The sequence below is a fragment of the Rhagoletis pomonella genome, unplaced genomic scaffold (assembly GCF_013731165.1).
Source record: "Rhagoletis pomonella isolate Grant_MI unplaced genomic scaffold, Rhpom_1.0 Rhpom_scaffold_00003, whole genome shotgun sequence".
NCBI classification, from domain to species: Eukaryota; Metazoa; Arthropoda; class Insecta; order Diptera; family Tephritidae; genus Rhagoletis; species Rhagoletis pomonella.
The window spans coordinates 18,874,468-18,895,575 of NW_023458557.1; the positions used below are offsets into that span (position 1 = coordinate 18,874,468).

The window sequence follows — 21,108 nt, forward strand, 5'->3', positions numbered from 1 at the left end:
CTAATAAACAATCGTGGTACAAAGCTCAATAAAAATATTAAAAATAACATCATATTAAGTTTTAAGCTTTACTAAAATGTGTTGAAAAATTTATTTATTTTTAATAAAAAACTACGTCTGGCACAATGTTGGCAACACCGGACTTTTCTGGCAATAATAAATCTACGTTTCTAAAAGCTAGTTTAAGCCAATGAAAAGAAAATTAGCCTTACTAAAATGATTAAAAAATTGGCATTTTTAACTGTAAAGATACGATGCGCACTAGTCAACGCAACCATTACCGCCTGCCAGATGGCATCCACGCTAACCGAGGGAGTGAGAGAGATGTCATATCAAAAACCAGCTGTCCTGGAATTTCTGTTTTCACGACGTTGTTAGCTGCCGTACTATTATTATAAGAATGTAAGTGTTATGCGTACCAAATCCTCTAAATTTTATCGCAGTGTTGTTTCACATGAATATGATATATTAGCTTTAACGGAGACTTAGTTGAACAAAAATGTGCCTTCCAATGAATTTTTTGATCTTGAGAGGGGTGGTGGTGACCTAGTTGCGGTCAGAGCCGATTTATGCAGCAAACTTATTACTATTAATTATTGTGATGGGGATGTGGAACAAATTGTTGTTATTTAGCGTAAAGTTTGCTGGTAACAAAACATTAGTTTTTCTATTGTCTTATATTCCATCCAGCGGCAACCTTGCTCTTTATCAAAAGCATATGGACAACTTAGGTTAGGTTAGGTTAAACGGGCAGCTCTGAAAAAGAGTTCACTCGGAGGCCGCAGAGGCCCATTGTGATGCCCATGGGGGTTACCCCCAAGCCTATCCCTACATGTCTTCGAACCATTTTGATTTTCTGGCGAATCCTAGCAGTCCTTCCAGAGGAGCTTTTCCCAAGATATCCAGATTCTCGAAGAAGTGGTCCCCAAGAAACTTGAGGCGTTTTCCTCGAAGTGCTGGACACTTGCAAAGGAAGTGCTGGACGGATTCTAACTCCTCCTCATCCCTGCAGCTTCTACAGAAATCATTATGCGGGGCTCCGAACCTGGCGGCCATGTGGCCAATGGTCCAGTGTCCCGTTAGTATTCCTGTGAGAAGCCTGACGTTTGACTTTGAAAGCCTTAATAGACTCCTTGTTCTTCGTTCATCGAGCCGTGGCCAGAGTGATCGCGATACCCTGCAGGTGTGAAGGTTTACCCACCTACTGTTGGTAGCTGCCCTGGTCAGTCTCTCGACTTCTGAAGACAGAAATCGCAGGGGGGGTTTCACGATTTGGGTCGCTTCCCCGAGCCCCATCTCAGATCCCTTCCTAGCACATTCGTCCGCTTCCTCATTTCCCGGGACACCACAATGTCCCGGTACCCAGTAGAGATTGATTATGTGTTGCTGTAGAGCTTGTAGGGATCTTCGGCATTCTTTAACGCATACCGAGTTAGTCGTTGCCGACCCTAAGGCTTTGATAGCCGCCTGACTGTCAACAACAAAGGCAAGTTTAGATGGAGCTAAGTCCATCATGCCCACGAACCTTGCCGCCATATGGATTGCATATATCTCAGCCTGAAAAACACTGCAGTGGTCTGGGAGTCTATACGACTCCCTTAGAGATAACTCCTGAGAGAAGACCCCAGATCCTGTTCCGATATCCATTTTGGAGCCGTCCGTGAAGATGGGTATTTCGTCATCGCTGAGAGCAATATTAAATTCCCAGTCACTTCTGTCAACTTCAGTCAATTTCCGTGACCTGATGGTCACAGTGGCTGTATTCCACCCCCACTCTCCCGAGGATTGTGGCGTGACCTTTGCAAGTTGTTCGCAGCCTGTTAGACGCTCTGAGTCGTAGAGCGCTTTTAGCTGCGATACTTTTAACATATAGGTCTATAGGTGGAATATCCAGCAGGGTCTCTAAAGATGCCTGGGGCGTTGAATAAATCGCCCCCGTTGTGTATAAGCATGCTTGTCGTTGCACCTTTTGCAAGTTGAGTAGATGGGGTTTGGTGTCAACCGCCTGCCACCATACCAACGCGCCATAGGTGAGGATAGGTCTGACTACCGCCGTATAAATCCAATGTATTATCTGCGGTCGCAGACCCCAGTCTTTTCCAATAGTAGCTTTGCAGGAGTAGAGCGCAATGAGCGCCTTCTTTCTCCGCTCTTCGGTGTTCCTTTTCCAGGAAAGCTTAGAGTCGAGAATAACCCCCAAAAACTTTGCTTCTTTTGACAATTCGAGATTTGCTCCATTGAGGGACGGAAGTCGGAAATTGTCTATTTTATATCGCTTGGTGAAGAGAACAAGTTCGGTTTTAGTGAGATTGACCCCTAGGCCGTTTCGTTCTGCCCACCCTGACAGATCGCTAATTGCAGATTGTAGAATCTCGCTGACCGTGGAGAGGAATTTTCCCACGACCAGAATGACTAAGTCATCCGCATAAGCAACGACCTTAGCGGCTTTTGATGTGCGAAGCAGGAATTCGTTTAGCACGAGGTTCCACAGTAGGGGGGATAGCACCCCCCCTTGAGGTGTGCCCCGTGTGGCTGTTTTCCTTACTTCTGATGTTCCCAAGGAGCCATTAATATTTCTGGTGCTCAACATATTGTCGATCCAGAGAGTGATCAATGGGTCCAGTCCTACAGCCACCATGGAGCAGTGTATGGATGCCAAATTAACATTGTTAAAGGCGCCCTCCACGTCCAGGAAGGCTGCCAGCGCATATTCCTTGTGATTCAGTGCTTGCTCTATACTCCCAACAACCTCGTGCAGGGCTGTTTCAACCGACCTACCTTTACGGTAGGCATGCTGAGCCTCGCTGAAGTTCCCAGGAGTAAGGCGTTGCGTGATCTGCAGACTCAGAAGCCTCTCCATTATTTTGAGAAGAAATGATGAGAGGCTGATGGGCCTAAAATCTTTTGCAGTGCTGTGGCCCGCTTTTCCTGCTTTGGGAATGAAGACCACTCTTACCTCCCTCCATGGCTTTGGGATATAGCCTAGGAGGAGACTCGCCCTATAGATTGTCGTTAACCAGGGGGTTACCGTGGCGCTTGTTCGTTGTAGCATGGCTGGAAAGATCCCATCCGGTCCCGGAGATTTGTAGGGTTGGAAGGATCTGATAGCCCAAGCTACTTTGTCTGCAGTGATGATTTCGTCCACTGGACTGCCTTGCCTGTGGGTACTAGGGTGTTCTGTCACAGGAGTTCCTGTGTCCCCCGCGTCACCGCAACCAGGGAAGTGGACGTCCATAAGGTGTTCCAATGTTTCAAGGCTGCTTTCGGTGTGCCCTCCTCCTGGCTTTTCCAGAAAACCAGGAGGAGCCGGGTTTTTCGAGAGGCACCTTCTTAGTCGCGCGGCATCAGTAGTCGTTTCGAGGTCCTCGCAAAATTTGGACCACGAAACCTTCTTTGCCTTCTTTATCTCTTTCTTGCACGCATTGAAGTTGCGACGATATTCGTCCCAGTCCTCCGCGTTCTTGGTGAACTTCGCTTTATTGAAAGCTTTCCTAGCTGCTATCCTGAGCCGCCTTAGATCGGCCGTCCACCACCTTGGGTGTCGCTTGGAAGGTTTGCTCTCGGGGCAGGTTGTTATGTAGCATTCGTTGAGAGACTTCGTTAGACAGAGGACCGTTCCCTCCAGTTGGTCCACTGAAATTGGCTCCACCGTGTACGGTGGACTCGCTCCAGACACCAACTGGCTGAATTTGTTCCAGTTTGTCCTACGAGGATTTCGATAAGGTTTTAGTGTCGGTCTGTTCAGGTTAATGGAGAATACGATGCGACAATGATCAGAAAAAGAGCATTTTGTCGAGACGTGCCAGCCGTCGACCCTAACATTGTTCGAGTTAGTTACAAGAGTTATATCTATAACCTCCTCCCTTATTCTATTGTAGAAAGTGGGGTGATTACCCTTATTACAGATTGTAAGTTTTGTGGATAATAAGTAACTAAAGAGTGACTCACCTCTATCGTTGGTGTTCGAGCTGCTCCACGCCGTGTGGTGAGCGTTGGCGTCACAGCCAGCCACCATATTTATCCCTCGTTGCTCCGCCCAGGCGGTTAGTTTCCTGAAGGATATTGACGGGGGATCGGGTACATCGTATGGCATGTATAAAGATGCGAGGATGAGGTCGGGTGCTCCCTGCTGCTCCAACATTGCCACTGTCATGTCCGAATCGCTAAATTGGGGAAGAAAGAGAATATTAGTGCTTTTCTTAATCAGAATACAGGTTCTAATTTTACCTTCGGTCTGTGGGGTGAGAAGTAGAAAGTCGCTAGTGGATAGACCTGTGACCCTCCCCGCCACTAGCCAGGGTTCTTGTATTAGGGCCACGTCCACATCTTCCTCACCCATGAAGAGCAGTAGATCCTCCGATGCTGCCCTGCAGTGATGCAGATTAATCTACACCACCTTTAGGCTTTTCGGATTCTCTTTCAGCATCGGGGATGATCACCCTGAGGTGACCGATGCCATATCTTATTTGGCCGGCTTTGCGACGAAGGATCTGCAAGGATTGTGGACCGATCTTGATCCAAAGGTCCTTGCCGTTACCCTTGTTGCGAGCGCGGCCTCGGACAATCGTCCAGTCGTCAGGGATGACATCCACGTTCTGACATTTGATTAGGGCTAGTGAGGTCTCGTCCTCCACGAGGGGGGGCGGGATCCACACTCGCACTGTCGTACGGGATGGCACCTCTGAGAGCGGAACAACTTCTAGTCGTGCGTTGGCCCAAAGTTCATCTTGGTTGCGGACGCAGTTTGTTAGGAAGTCTAACGACTCCTTGTTACCGCATCCAACAACTTTGATTCCCTTCTGCCACTTGGCTCCATCAAACATACCAATGTTGTTGTTTTTGGTACGCTGGATTTCGCCAAGTAGTGCCCTCATGATCTTTTCCTCCAGGAGCAACCATTTGTCCGTCGGAATCTTTCCTTCCGGGTGATTCCGGTCTATGATTGCTACCTGGAGCTCTGGTGCTGAGCATAAGGTTGATGAAGTTTTCACCCGCTTCTGCTCAGGCTGTATCTTCTTGTCGCCAGACAGGGGGGGGGGTATTGCATTTTATACCTACTGCCAGGTGAAGGTGTCCTGCCGCCCACTATGGGTCAGACGCAGACCAGGGAGCCGCCCCACTGGGGAACAGACGCTTCTGGATTTGTCGGTGCGTTTTCAAACGCGAAGATTGGGGTCCCGTAGAGTGGTCCACCCGTCATCCTGAGCGTTCTGGTCGTCCTGAGCGTTCGTCAATGCAAGTCACGTACAGTCCGGGTCCAGTCCTCACTACGGGAGCTCAGCCTTGAGCGAGGATATACCGCCTCGCACCGGTCGACAGAGCCTCGTTAGCGATAACAGGGATCACCAAGCCTTGACGGGCAGTGGGTGAGGTTGTCGTTTGGGAAGGATAGGTTATAGATTCACTTCACTCCCCCATTAGATCCCCATAGACAACTTAATTTGTATAATAAATAATGCTAAACTGTCTGATGAGACTACTGTAATAAAAAATACATAAACTGTTTGTTTTGGAATACATCCGTTCGATTTTGAATGTTTTTTTCGAAGAACACTATTCTTGACCAATTTTTTTATGGTCAAAGAGTAATTGTGGCTCAATATTTTTCCTTGAAAGGTAATTACATTAGCTTTCAAAGCCATTTTGTTTCATATCAAAGAATTGCTTCTGTCGAAAGCGCTACGATTAATTCGCATGAAGTGTTAAAAAAGCACACTGTGTGCGGTCGAGTTAGCTCGAATATCTTATCTTTCAGTCGAGAAATGTAACTCTGAAATTTTCAAGTTACTACGGTGTATTTTCTTCAAAAACATATGAATCAAAGCATATGATTTATAAAAATATAATTCTTTTATAAACAATATGTAATATAATAAAATAAAATGTCTATCATACATGGGCGTACAAAATTTTTGATTCTTATTTCCCTCCAAAATCGAGCTCACGATCCGCCACTGCCTTGGTGGCTCATTTTGGGTATTATCACTTCCATAAAAAACCTGCTAAATCTGCGGTAGAATATAATTATTTTAAGGCTGACAGTGTAGCGATGAATGACTTTTTACTAGCTTCAAACAATAAACCACCCTGGTTCAATTCGAACCTGAGTAACCTAAAGAATATTAAAAATAAATTTTTTAGGAAACACAGAAAGAGTAATGATGAAATTGATCGACTTAACTATGTAAGACTTAAAAATAATTTTGATTGTCTTAATAAGTTTCTATTTAAGCAATATGTTTTTAAACTCGAACCAATATTGAAATCAAATCCCTCTAGTTTCTGGTCCGTTATAAATTCTAAGAGACAGACTAATGGTTTCCCGACAAGCATGGCGTATGATGGTGAAGCGTCCAATAATACACAGGATACTTGTTTGCTAAACTATTTCAGAAGGTCTACTCAAAGTTACCACTACAATTTCTGCATTTCACCACACGTCCTTACCACCAATCTCTTCCTTCGACATTACCGTCGATGATGTTCTTCTGAAGTTGACAAGGAGCGAAAAATCTGACAGCGAGGGACTTTTTCAAAATTTGTTCCGATACCGTTGCAGATAAAGGCACTTCTCTTTCGACAATGACTGAACTGCGGAACTTTCTTAGATTCGTGGAAATTATGCTCAATAAATCCTATATTTAGGTCTGGTGATCGCAATGATATTTGCAGCTATAGACCTATAATTAAACAAAGCACCCTGGCAAAGTTATTTGATCACATTCTTCAGCGTAAATTGTTCGATCACATTAGCAAAGCTATTGTTGAATGTCAGCATGGATTTTTTCCGGGAGGTCTACTTCCAACCTATTTAGCTTTAGTCACTAATCAAATTGTCAATTCTTTTGAAACTCATGCGCAACTCGACGTCATTTACACCAACTTCTCGAAAGCATTTGACAAAGTTGATCATCCGATTCTGTCGAACAGGAAACTTTTTGTGCCAATTGGAGGCGTTAAATCATATTTGCTTATTGATTGGAATTCCACAAGGGACTTACTGTGGTCCTTTTTTGTTCCTTAAATTCTACCAGAGGGTTAGGCGACTTACGGAAGGTTTCAAGACCGGGGAGAACTCCTGTAAAAACACCAATGGCGACCTAGTGACCGATGTCCAGAATATACTTAAATTGTGGAGGGAACACTTTTACAACCTACTTTATGGTAGCGGCGCTGAAGAAGTCGAACCCGAGTCTCCAGTCGATGATGATGGAGTAGGTGGCCCACCGTCTGACTATGACGAGGTACGAGTAGCGATTACGCGGATAAAAAACAACAAATCTGCTGGAGCTGACGGCCTGCCAGCCGAGCTATTCAAGTACGGCGGCGAGGAGCTAATGAGGTGCCTGCATCAGCTCGTATGCAGAATATGGTCAGATGAACACATGCCCGACGACTGGAATTTAAGTGTGCTCTGCCCAATCCACAAGAAAGGCGACCCCGCCATTCGCTCCGACTACCGCGGAATCAGCCTTCTAAGCATGGGTTATAAGGTCTTATCGAGTGTATTGTGCGAAAGACTGAAGCCCACCGTAAACGAACTGATTGGACCTTATCAGTGTGGCTTTAGGCCTGGCCATAGATCAGGTATTCATAATACGCCAGGGCGAAGAGAAGTTGCCTTTATGCCTCGATGTCTGAATTTGGTATCCCCGCGAAACTAATACGGCTGTGTAAAATGACGTTGAGCAATAACACCAGCTCCGTCAGAATAGGGAAGGACCTCTCCGAGAGGTTTGATACCAAACGAGGTTTCAGACAAGGGGACTCCGTTTCGCGTGATTTCTTTAATCTGATGTTGGAGAAGATAATAAGAGCCGCAGAACTGAACCGCTCAGGCACAATACTTTACAAGAGCGTAGAATTGCTGGCGTATGCCGACGACATCGATATTATCGGTAAAAACAAGGGCTACGTCTGTTCTGCCTTCTCGGGATTGGATAGAGAAGCAAAGCGAATGGGTCTGGTGGTGAACGAGGACAAAACGAAGTATCTCCTGTCATTACACAAACAGTCAGAGCATACGCGTCTTGGCACCCACGTCACTGTTGACAGTTACAAGTTGCCTTGAAATCCAACGGAGAATCACTCTTGCTAACAAGTGCTACTTTGGGCTGAGTAGGCAATTGAGAAGTAAAGTCCTCTCTCGTCGCACAAAGATCACACTCATCATGCCTGTGCTGGTGTATGGCGCGGAGGCATGGACAATGAAAGCATCTGATGAAGAGTTGGAGTTTTCGAGAGAAATATTCTGCGAAAGACTTACGGACCCTTACGCGTTGGTGATGGCGAATATCGCAGACGTTTTAACGATGAGCTGTATGAGCTTTACAACGATATAGACATAGTACAGCGAATTAAAATTCAGCGGCTCCGCTGGCTTGGCCATGTCGTTGGAATGGACAGAAACGCTCCGACTCTGAAAATATTCAACGCGGGCCGCGATGCTGGTAACAGAGGAAGAGGAGGGCCTCCTCTGCGTTTGAAATACCAGGCGGAGAAGGACTTGACTTCACTTGGCATTTCCAATTGCCGTCAGTTAGCACAGAAGAGGAAAGACTGCCGTGCTGTTTTGGACTCGGCAAAAATCGCTTAGGCACATACAGCGCTAATAAAGAAGAAGAAGAATATTTTTGACTGCATTAGCTTACAATCTGACATTGATTCTTTTGCCGGTTACCATAAATTATTTTTGAATACGAATAAGTGTTGCGTTGTTTCCTATTTGAAAAAGGTAGTCACCACTCTTTTAACTGTCAAATAAAGGGTCACTCTTTCCACCGTTCTTATGAAATTAAAGATTTGGGTGTAATATTTGACTCCAAACTCTCTTTCTCTAGTCACATTGACTTTATTATTTAAAGATCTTTTGCAATGATTGGTTTTAGTAGACGTAATTCCGGAGACTTTAAGGATCCAATGACGTTAAGATCACTTTATATTTCCTTGGTAAGAAGTCGTCTCGAATATTGCTCATTTATATGGAATCCATGCTACGAAGTACTACACTCATGTAAAATTGAGCGTTCATAAAATATTTACCAAAATCGCTTTGCGTATGCTTCGTTGGCATGATGGCCTCCCATCATATATCAGCAGACATAAATTACTTGGCCTCCAGGCTTTGTATAAGAGAAGAACTTGTTACTCGCTCTTGTTTGCCTATAAAATAATCAACTCAAATATTAACTTCTCTGATTCGTCTAATTTATTCATTCCCAATATTCCACCGCGTAATCTTCGGCATACTAGATTATTTTTCGAAGTAACTCATAAAACAAATTTCGCAATGAATGAACCAATCTCTAAAACTATACATCTAGCAAATCGATATAGCAGTGTTCTTAATTTTAATAATAGTTTGTATAAATTTAAACTTGAATTGTTTTCTATTTTTAACTAGTCTGTAAAAAAGTTTGTACTTTTTAGACTGAATAAATAGATAAATATAAACAAAGTATATAAATAAAATATATAAAGTTTGATGCCAATTGGGCGTTTCTCAATGGATACAAAATTCATCTCAATTATAATTGGAAAGTGTATTTAGCCAAGGAAAAAGCAAAATAGTGTACGTAAACCAGCAGAAATTGACCTGCGTTTCTCCGGACTGCTCCTGTTTTATCGTTTCTTTTTAGGAAATTTTTACCACCATATACATACACTAGCCAGAATATGTTTCCGTACAGTGTTGTTTTTTTAATATTTGCAATGTTTTTCGTAACGAATTTTTTTCGTTAATTTTTAATAGGAATGTAGTTCATTCTGCATAAAATGGCATATAAATTAATGATTCGAAGTTTTTATAAAATTTAGGAAAATTCGACAAATTTTCACAAAAATTTTGAACTTTTAAACAAAGTTTTTTAGAATTTTTTTGAGTATGCAGTTTTGTAGCTCACTCAATTTCAGTATAATAAAGTGCAATAAAGTGGCTATAATATACCGTTGATTTTTGAGAATTTTTTTAAAGGCGCTCTTCGGTATTTTTTCCCATACAAAGAAACTATCACGCATCCGTTATATAGAGAAAATGACCAACATCAGCAAAAAAAATTTAAAAAATCAACGGTAGTTTATAGCTACTTAAAACTTATACTTTACCTTCTTACTGCATTTGAGTGAACTACAAAACTGCGTACTCACAAAAATTCAAAAAAAAAAAATTTTTTAAAGTTGAAAATATTGGTAAAAATTTGTCGAATTTTCCTACATTTTGTAAAAACTTTGAATGATTAATTTATATGACATTTGATGCAGAATGCACTATATTTCTATTAAAAGTTAACGAAAAAAATGTATTACGAAAAACATTGCAAATATTAAAAAAAAACACTGTACGGAAACATATTCTGGTTAGTGTATGTATGTAGTACATACACTAGTAACTATTTATGTAAATATGTATGTATTTTTTATGTTTAATATATGCAAATAAAAGAAGAAAGTAAACAAAACAACCATCGAGTAAATTTTTATTTGTGCCAAACTCAAACTTTTTTCCAGTAATAAACAATTAGCTGATTCAAGTCTAAAACAAGGAAACAAAGGTAATTGAAAACTTGTATCAACAAAAGCACTGTTTATTTTTTCTCAAAAATTATTTAATTCCACTAACAATATTGTCAAATCAAGATAGTGGATTTGTAATTGTTAACAAATATACATTTGTCCCAAATATAAGTCTCAAGTAATTTGCAGATTTTCACCAGATAGATATTTATTTCACCACTATAACCAAATCTCCGTAATTATAACTAAACCTTTTTCTGGGTGCGTTGTTTTTTTACAATGTTTTTTGTTGACAGTGTCCATTTCTTCCATACTTAGGATGCTCGATATCCTCGACGAAATTTTTATATGGAGGGAAATGCGCAGCAGCCTCATCAAAACAAATTTTCAAAAATCAACGCTATTTTACAGCAACTTAAAATTTGCACTTTATTGTATGTACTAGGACTGAATGGGCTACACAACTGCATGTCCGAAGTTTTTCCAAAAATATTATTAACTTATTCGCTGCAGGTCATTAGGATAGCGCGCCCCCTTTTTGACATGTTTTTGTAATTCGTAACAAAAGGAAAACTGCACATACTGTGAACCAAAAGGGTGCGCTTTCCAAATAACTAGGAGTGTATAAAGTAAGCCTGTTTTCCAAAACCCATCTATACAAAGCATCAGCTTTTGCACATTGGTATGTATTAGAGGTTTACGCCGATAGATATTGCGTTTAATAGCGCCGGCGCATCTGGCCATTAGCCACATACCAAAGAACGTAAGAAACCAATTCTTGTTAAATTGTAACGCAAAATATTATTAAAAAGGCGCCTTATAAATATTTGGAATCGAATAATCGAATGACTAATCAGCTAATACAAAAAAATTAAATCGAATAACCCTACGGCCATAATTATGTTTCAAAATAGTCACTCCGATAATCGCTTCACTTTTCCTCCCATTCACTCCGAAACACTTCACTCGAAAATAAGCAAATGACAGCACTGCTACTAAATAAAAGGGTGATTCCATACAGTATTTACACTACAATATGATTATTAGTGTGAAATATTTTTTACTTTCTTTAACGTAAAAGGCACCTATTTTTTATTTCGTCGCGATATTCGAAAATATCGTAAAAAAAATTCGAAATTTCGAACTCAAAAATAATTTTTTTTTTTCACTTTTTTGCATTTAATAAACAATTTGTCCGAGAAAATCATTTAAGCAATCAAGATGTGCGTAATTACCTCAGCTTTCCATTACAGTGTGATATAGAAAAAAAATATTGAGGTATAAATATTGTATGGAATGGCCCATAAATAGTAGAGTGACAAAACAGTATACCATTTTGCATTTTTATACCCGAGCGCACTTGTGCACAAGGGCATTATAATTTTGTTCGCATAACAGTTGTTTGTAACACCCAAAACGAATCGAGATAAGATGAAAAGAGAAATCGATTAGGCCATGTCTGTCCATCCTTCCGTCTGTCCGTGTACACGATAACTCGAGCAAAAATTGAGATATTTCAACGAAATTTGGTAAGTAGGTTGCCCTTTATCCAAGGTAGGTTGGGATTGCAAAAACTAAGATATTTCCGCAAATACTGGATCCAAATTCTTGAAAGTTGGCATTTGAAGTAGAATTTTGGCATAAAATAAGACAGCTATAAAATTTTTGGAAAATGGGCGTGGCCCCGCCTACTCATTATTAAATGCTGTATCTCTGTAGTTCCTTTACCAATCCCTACCAAACTCGGTGAGAACATTGCTTAGGGCCTCAGTAAGAAACTGGTTGAAAATTTTTTAAATCAGACGAAGCACGCCCACCTCCCATATAACGGTAATTTACAGAAATACGAAAACTGCGATAAATTAGTAACTATTTATGCCAATTTACTCAAAATCAATATATACCTATTAGCAGAAAATGATTTCTAGGGAAATTTTTGGAAAGTGGGCGGGGTACCGCCCACTTACGCCTACATATGTGTATCTCGATACCCTGTTTATCAATTTCTACCAAACTCGGCACATTTAGCAACGTTGGCGCAAAAAAGCAATATGTTGAAAATTTTTAAAATGTGGCTAAAATTACTGCCACTTACCATATAACGGTAAATTTCAGAAACTCCCATCTTTCAATAACTAAAGATGCCAATTTGCAACAATTTTTTAACAAGACACAAGGTTATGGATTTTTGTTAAATGGACTTGGCACCACCCACTTATGACTACAGAAGTATATATCAATAACCGCCTTACCGATTTCCACCAAATTTGGTCCAATTATTTCAACTAGTGTTCGCCCAGCGGTTGAAATTCAACCGCTAAAATTAAGGATAGTTTATGTGAGTTGAGTTGAGCTGAAAGAAAAATTTGTTGGAATGAGTTAAGTGGAGGGGAGTTTAGCTTAGTACTTAGCATAACATAACATAGAATAGCATTAGATTCAATAACATAACATATGTAGCATAACACATCACAATATAACATCGCACATTCTTCAGTTGTATTTCCTTTTTATCCCTACCACTTTCTTCCTCTCTATCTTTGTCTCTATCGCTTTTAATGTTTATGTTTATGTTTATCTACACCTTCATATTCATGTTCATGTTCATGTTCAAGTTCATGTTCATGTTCATGTTCATTTTCATGTTCATGTTCATGTTCATTTTCATGTTCATGTTCATGTTCATCTTCATCTTCATCTTCATCTTCATCTTCATCTTCATCTTCATCTTCATCTTCATCTTTATCTTTATCTTCCTCTTCATCTTCATCTTCATCTTCATCTTCATCTTCATCTTCATCTTCATCATCTTCATCTTCATCTTCATCTTCATCTACATCTTCATCTTCATCTTCATCTTCATCTTCAACTTCATCATCATCTTCATCTTCATCTTCATATTCACCTTCGTCTTCATATTTATCTTTTCCTTTATCCTGATCTATATCTTCATTCTTTTCTCCATTTACGTATTTACCCCCACCATTGTTATTAGGTTAGGTAGTTAAATTTTCCTTCCTCTTTTTCTTTACATTGTTTCTTTAGTGATATCATGTCATGTGTTGAAATTGGGTGTGATGAGTTGCAGTATGGTGGAATTGGGTGTGGGAGTTACGGTGTTATGAATTCAGGTGTGGTGGTCTTAAGAGGTGTGGTGAATTTAGTTGTGGTGAGTTGAGGTGTGGTGAATTAAGGTGTGGTGAGTTAAGGTGTGGTGAGAAAGTTGAGGTGTGGTGAATTAAGCTGTGGTGAGTTTAGATGTGGTGAGAAAGTTGGGGTGTGGTGAGTTAAGGTGTGGTGAATTAAAGTGTGGTGGATTTAGGTGTGGTGAATTAAGGTGTGGTGAATTTAGGTGTGGGGAGTGAAGTAGTGGTGGATTTAGGTGTGGGGAGTTAAGGTGTGGTGAATTAATGTGTAGCGAACTCAGGTGGAGTAAGTTTTTAAGCGGAGGTGAGATGAGTTGAGGTGAGTTAAGTTAAGTTAAGGGGTTAAGTTAAGATAAGTTATCTTTATCCTTATCTTCATATTCATCTTCATCTTCTTCCTCGTCTTGGTCTTCATCTTCTTCTTCATCTTTATCCTTTCCTTAATCCTGATCTAAATATGTCCATTCTTTTCTTCATTTACATATTCACCCCCCCCATTGTTATTAGGTTAGGTATTTAAATTTTCCTTCCTCTTTGTCTTTATATTTAGGTTTCTTTACTTTTATTTTAATTTCTGTATTTATCCCTTTCTTCTTCTCCATACTCAAAATTATCTCATCCTTGTTTGAGGCTAATCTATTCATGTACATACATACATACATCTTATTCCTAAACTGCTGCTTAGCACGTTTCTTTAATTCACTATCAATATTAAAGCATACATTTAGGAGGCATTTCCGCCCCAACCATGTACATGTATGGCATTGGTATTGGTGTGACTTTTGAATTGATTTTTTCGCTCTATTTTAAACTAATTTGAAATTTTAAAAATTGCCTGCACATCAGCATCAAAATACCTTTCTAATGATATATAATTGTTTATACCTTAGAAGTACAGTTTAGCCGTAAAAGGGGTGTAAAGGAAACATGATTGCCTATTTATATAATTGATGATATATCATAGCATATTATTGAAACTGTTTACATTGGGAAAAATACTCTTCTGAAAAAAAAACGATATTTAATACGTGTGCCGGGTATATAAAGTTCGATTTCGCCCGAACTTATACTTCTTTACTTGCTTCGTTTCAGTTCGAGAACATTATTTACTTTTTTAGTAACAAGATACACTACCTGCTCGTACAAAAAAAATAATATACCCCATAAAAGTTTTCTGTTAACATCTTTAAAATGTATATATATTCCAGTGCTTACACAGCGGTCGAAAAAATTACAGCCGCACCACATATTGACAGGTTTTAACTAATTATTTTTCTAATGTTGTTAAATTTTAGTTATTTTTTATAAAAATATAGTTCATTTTTTAACAAAATCCGTGTAAATCCAAGTTTCGTATATGTATATATTCTACAAAAATTACGAGCTTTTTAATTAGATTTCTTAGAAAGGTTTTAAGTATGCAGTTTTATAGCCCATTGAATTCAAGTAGAATATCGTCCAAGTTTCAAACGGCTTAAAATTACCCTTGATTTTTTATTTTACCTAATGTGTTACGGTTTTCTTCCATATAAAAATAAATTGTGTTTATTCGTAGGACGAAAATTTCCTACTTTAATTTTTAGCCATTTGAAACTTGCACTTTGCGTTTTGGAAAACAACCTAACATTCACACCGTTTTAAACTTCGCCGTTTTCCAGATTAGTGTTTTAATGGCAAATAATACACAATTTATGTGTTGTATATGCATAAACAAAGAAATGTGCAGTTATGAAAGGTTGAAATTTTTTATTTTTTATTATATTTTATTGATAATAAATAATACAAATTTTTTTTTTCAGGAAGTGAATAACGCTGCACGAAACGATACAAACTCATCGATAGATGACGTTGTCCTTGATCAATTATGGGATCTCGGAGCATTTGGCATCCAGGTTCCCGAAGAATATGGAGGCTTAGGTCTTGGCAATACACAATATGGACGTTTGTGCGAGATTTTGGGAGCTAATGATCTAGGGGTTGGAATAACTCTAGGAGCGCACCAAAGTATAGGGTTCAAAGGAATTTTGTTATTTGGCACTAAACAACAGAAAGAAAAATACTTACCCCAATTATCTTCTGGAAAAGTGTATGCAGCCTTCGCTCTTACTGAACCCAGTTCTGGTTCTGATGCTGGCTCGATAAAGACACGTGCTATAAAAAGTGAAGATGGAAAATATTTCATTCTTAATGGCTCTAAAATCTGGATATCAAATGGAGGAATTGCTGATGTTATGACAGTATTTGCGCAAACAGAACAACTTGATTTTAAAACTGGAGAAAAACGGGAAAAGGTAATACAGTATTTTATATTGATTTAAGGAAGGGATTCTATGCAAAGAGTAAATAATTTTATAGCTTAAAAAACTAATAACACGCATACTTTCGAGTTTTAAGACTAAAAAGATGAAAATAAAATTGTAGTTTAAAAAACTAAAAGCGCTTATTACAATTTTAACGAAAGAGTAAAAAGTACTATGTATATGATTTTTATTAAAAATCAAAATTTAATCGTTATGTTGTGATTTTAATTTTTTCGATCATATTTAATCGTTATGTTTTTTCAACAATTTGTATTGAGCTCGAGGCCGTTTTTAATGAAAAACTTATTGTGGAAAAGCAACAATAATTTGAAAAAAATTAGAAGTGATATGTTTTTTCGATAATTTTTAATCGTTATTTTGTGATATTTATTTTTTCGATCATTTTTAATCGATACTTTATGATTTTTATTTTTCGATCATTTTTAATCGTTACTAGCAATTACCCGGCGTGCTTCGCTGCGCCTTAAATGTATTTTTGTGTTGTAACTCTCCCCCTAAGCTCTTATGGCCTCATTTACAAAATATTTTTAAAGAACTTTATGAAGTTAGATTTAAAAAAATCGATCTATGAAGCATTGTTTATTTTTTTTTTGAGTTAATATATTTTCGAAGGTAATTAGAAAATATGTAAAGAACCGACTTTCTCTTGGAAATTTAATTTATAATCTTATAACTGGAGTCTACTATCGCACCCTTTCCTCAAACGTGTATTGATTCAATATTCAAATAACGTATATTTATATAATTTGAAAAAATCTCCCTACTATACAAATATGTACAGCAATATTAAATAATATTTTCAAATGTTGTGAGAGGGAGTAACAAAACAAAATTACTTTTAAGGCGCAGCGAAGCACGCCGGGTATTCGCTAGTGTCACATGAAATTAACTGAGCAAAGTACAATGAATAGCTGTTAAACAATGGCACCATCTACTTTAAATGAAACATACTTATTTTCGTGGGGGATACTCACACACCATATACTTTTCTATTGAAATTTTTCCTGAATTTTCCTAGCTATAAACCTCCAACGAATGCAAAACCGTGAAAATCGGTTCGTGCGTTCTGGAGTTATAGCGTCAGGAAGGAAAACCCTACTTATTTTTATATTAATTTTTATATTAAAGAAGATTAAAGAACTGTCCGCATTACTCAATTTTATTTTTCACTAAAACGGTATTCATGAATTTTTTAATTTTTTTTTTATTTGCTTCCGCATACTTTTGACATAACAGCTTTCATTTTATGCCGATATTAAACAAATACAGCCTAAGTTTACCCGGGTCCACGTTTTGGTCTGTATCTCGTGACCCAAGTCACCCAGCTATATGAAAAGTGCTCAATCTTAAAGCATTCATGAACAGCTTTCATTTGATACCCATATTAAACAAATACACCCAAGGTTACCCAGGTCCACGTTTTGGTCTATATCTCGAGACCCTAGTCACCCAGCTATTTGAAAAGTGCTCTATCTTAAAGCATTCATGAACAGCTTTAATTTGATACCCATATTAAACAAATACATCCTAAGGTTACCCGGGTCCACGTTTTGGTCTGTATCTCGAGACCCTAGTCACCCAGCTATATGAAAAGTGCTCAATCTTAAAGTATTCATGAACAGCTTTCATTTGATACCCATACTGAAAAAATACACCCAAGGTTACCCAGGTCCACGTTTTGGTCTATATCTCGAGACCCTAGTCACCCAGCTATATGAAAAGTGCTCAATCTTAAAGCATTCATGAACAGCTTTCATTTGATACCCATATTGAACAAATACACCCAAGGTTACCCAGGTCAACGTTTTGGTCTATATCTCGAGACCCTAGTCACGCAGCTATATGAAAAGTGCTCTATCTTAAAGCGTTCATGAACAGCTTTAATTTGATACCCATATTAAACAAATACATCCTAAGGTTACCCGGGTCCACGTTTTGGTCTGTATCACGAGACCCTAGTCACCCAGCTATATGAAAAGTGCTCAATCTTAAAGCATTCATGAACAGCTTTCATTTGATACCCATACTGAACAAATATACCCAAGGTTACCCAGGTCCACGTTTTGGTCTATATCTCGAGACCCTAGTCACCCAGCTATATGAAAAGTGCTCAATCTTAAAGCATTCATGAACGGCTTTCATTTGATACCCATATTGAACAAATACACCCAAGGTTACCCAGGTCCACATTTTGGTCTATATCTCGAGACCCTAGTCACCCAGCTATATGAAAATTGCTCTATCTTAAAGCACTCATGAACAGCTTTAATTTGATACCCATATTAAACAAATACATCCTAAGGTTACCCGGGTCCACGTTTTGGGGCCACGCCCCCTTTATATATCAAAATATTTTTTACCCTGTGACCATCCCTGGAAGATATCCAGTGCGTGTGTAAAATTTGGTTACGATCGGCTTATTCGTTTAGGAGCCAAGTGTGTCTATAGGTACATACATAATTTGAATTTTATATATATAGATACTATGATTTTAATTTTTTTGATCAAAAATATCAGTTATTCTTACACTGAGAAAAAAACGCGTTGTAATAATAAAAAAATTTTATTTGATTACCGTTTAAAAATGCTCGTATTTAAATCACGTGAAAAGTGTTAACAAAATGGATTTTTCCATTGTACTTACACTACGTATAATGGAAATATTCAATTCAAATACGCTCGTATTAAAATTAAGCATTTTTCACTGCACGGCTGGCGTTTTGCACGCTTCGGATGCTTTTTAACCGACTTCCAAAAAAGGAGGAGGTTATCAGTTCGTCGGAATATTTTTTTTTTTTTTGTATGTATGTTACCGCATAACTTTGGAACACGTCAACCGATTTCGATAATTCCTTTTGCATCGGAAAGGTAGTGTCTCAGAGGTGGTCCCATACTATCAGTGGATCATAAGATATATATATATATATATATTATTATTTTTATATGAGAGTTGAAGTCGATTTTTTTTTGCTAAAAATTACTTGTTTCATATGTAATTAAGAAAGTATATGTATACAAAGCATGCACAGCGGTGACAACACATACACACGTACACACATACATGGTATGACATAATGCACTAATCGCGCGCTGTGATGTAGATTCAAACTCAACATTTGAAAACACATTTACATGTATGGCTGTAGCTGAGTGCGCAAAGACGTTTGATACAATTGGTTGCTGCCAAGAGGGCTCGGGTTCAATTACCATCAGACAGATCATAAAATAAGAATTGTTTTTTTTTTCTTAATTATAATTTCGTATAACGAAAAAGCATCTGTGCACTTCACAACGACATATTTTATAACTTACATTCTCAAATTTAAAACGAGTTGGGTTGGTGCTCATTCATATGCGTATTTTTTTAAATTTAGCACGTTTTTTTTAATTCTAAAATTTTTTTTCCCTCAGTGTATGTATAACGCAAAAATTTTTTTTTTTAAGATGACAACCTTATTCGGAAGTTTGCATTTTTTACATAAAGCGTTAAAGCTGGAATTCAAAGTGGTATTTTAATCTCTAAATTAAGGAGGTTTCAAGAAAGATATGGAGCTATCACGCTCTAATACCTTACATACATTTACTCATGTAGTTGATATCATACTCGGCAGTTAGTGACGAAATTCGTAAGTACATAATACTTAGTTATTTACTACATATAACATAATATCTTAAATACTTTTGTAGTTAATATTTAGTAAATGCACTGGTATAAAGAATGCAATCACGTACAATGACTAAAATCCATTTTGTTTTAATTTTCCTCTAGCACCCCCTACCTGGCCCGCCCATGCTTAAATCTACGTTTGTTATAGAGATGGGCACGTGAGTAATTTTGGCTCACGTTCACGCACGCTCACTTTGATGGTTTTTTAAATCACGCACACTCACGTCCTGCTATATTTTTTTCAATCACGTTCACGCACGCTCACGACGCCTATTTTTTCAATCACGCACGCTCACGCACGGTTTCTCACGGACATTTTTTTGAAATTTAAACTTTATTTATATAAATAGTATTTCATATAAATAGCTTTTTATCACACAATTATTAATACAAAAGCTTGGCCAAACGCCTAGAAAGGGCTGAAGGCACTATTATTATTTTAACAAATTTCAGATATACATACTTATGTGTATTACAAGTATAAAAAGAATTGGTATCAATATTTATTCAACGTATGTAATATTAAAATGACATTAGCTCATATTTTTGTTTAAAAATAATATTTTGTCGAGGTTTTCACCAAGCAGTCGTGAACGTCTTTCTTCCAGAAATCTGCCTGACACAGAAAAAACTCTTTCACTAGTTGCTGAGCTAGCTGCTATGTTTAAAATTTGCCTTGAAAGACTTCTAAGAAGGGGCAAATCTTTAGCTTTCTCCCAAAATTTTAAAACATCGTCACAACTTTTGTTTTCCGATTTTTTCAAATACATCTGTATTTCCGTATTAATTTCATCAAAAACTGTTTCTGCAGATTCATTTGTCGCATTTTTGAATTCGTCAAAAGTTGCACGGGTTTTTGCCCTTTTCGAGGTAGAAGGAGTGTCATCATCCAGAATTTGGGAATCGTGCTGAGGTCGAGCGCTCTTTTCATCAAGTGCAGTCTACCTAAGTAAGAGTAGAATAGATGTGAAAATAGTAGCACTTTTCAGCTGTTCATCGGCGCCCTGATTCGATTTTGTTGCCAGCACAGAAAGAGATCAGGATTTACTCTGTTAGGCGTTAGGAAAATGAATTCAAAGCAATTGCATGGAAAAAGTCACCCGGTACTATCCCTGTTACAACACATACTTGAGTGACATTGACATGCAATTTCTTTAAAGTTTGCGCCTAACTGTAGTCAAACCGAAAAACTGTAGATGTGCAAATGAATATTACAGAATGCCTCCAATTTCAAAGAAAAAAGAATAAATGTTGCCACATACATATGTGAAAATGACGTGATTGACGAAAATCTAACTCACGCACACTCACGCACGCGAAAATTTCAGGCACGCACGATCACGGATATTACGTGATTTTTCACTGAAAGCCGCTCACGCTCACGCGTGAAAAAGCGTGACACGACGTGTCACGTAGAAAAGCACGACTTTTGCCCATCTCTAGTTTGTTGCTTTAATTTTCG

General features: G+C 38.3%; 1 protein-coding gene across 1 annotated transcript in view; it reads left to right on the forward strand.

Moving 5' to 3' along the window:
• The window catches only part of LOC118735049 (very long-chain specific acyl-CoA dehydrogenase, mitochondrial), a 171,566-nt gene that overhangs the window by 107,185 nt on the left and 43,273 nt on the right, over positions 1–21,108 (forward strand). The window contains exon 3 of the mRNA XM_036464643.1: positions 15,458–15,949. Coding sequence (XP_036320536.1) covers positions 15,458–15,949 — 492 coding nt within the window. The remainder of the gene's footprint in view (positions 1–15,457; positions 15,950–21,108) is intronic.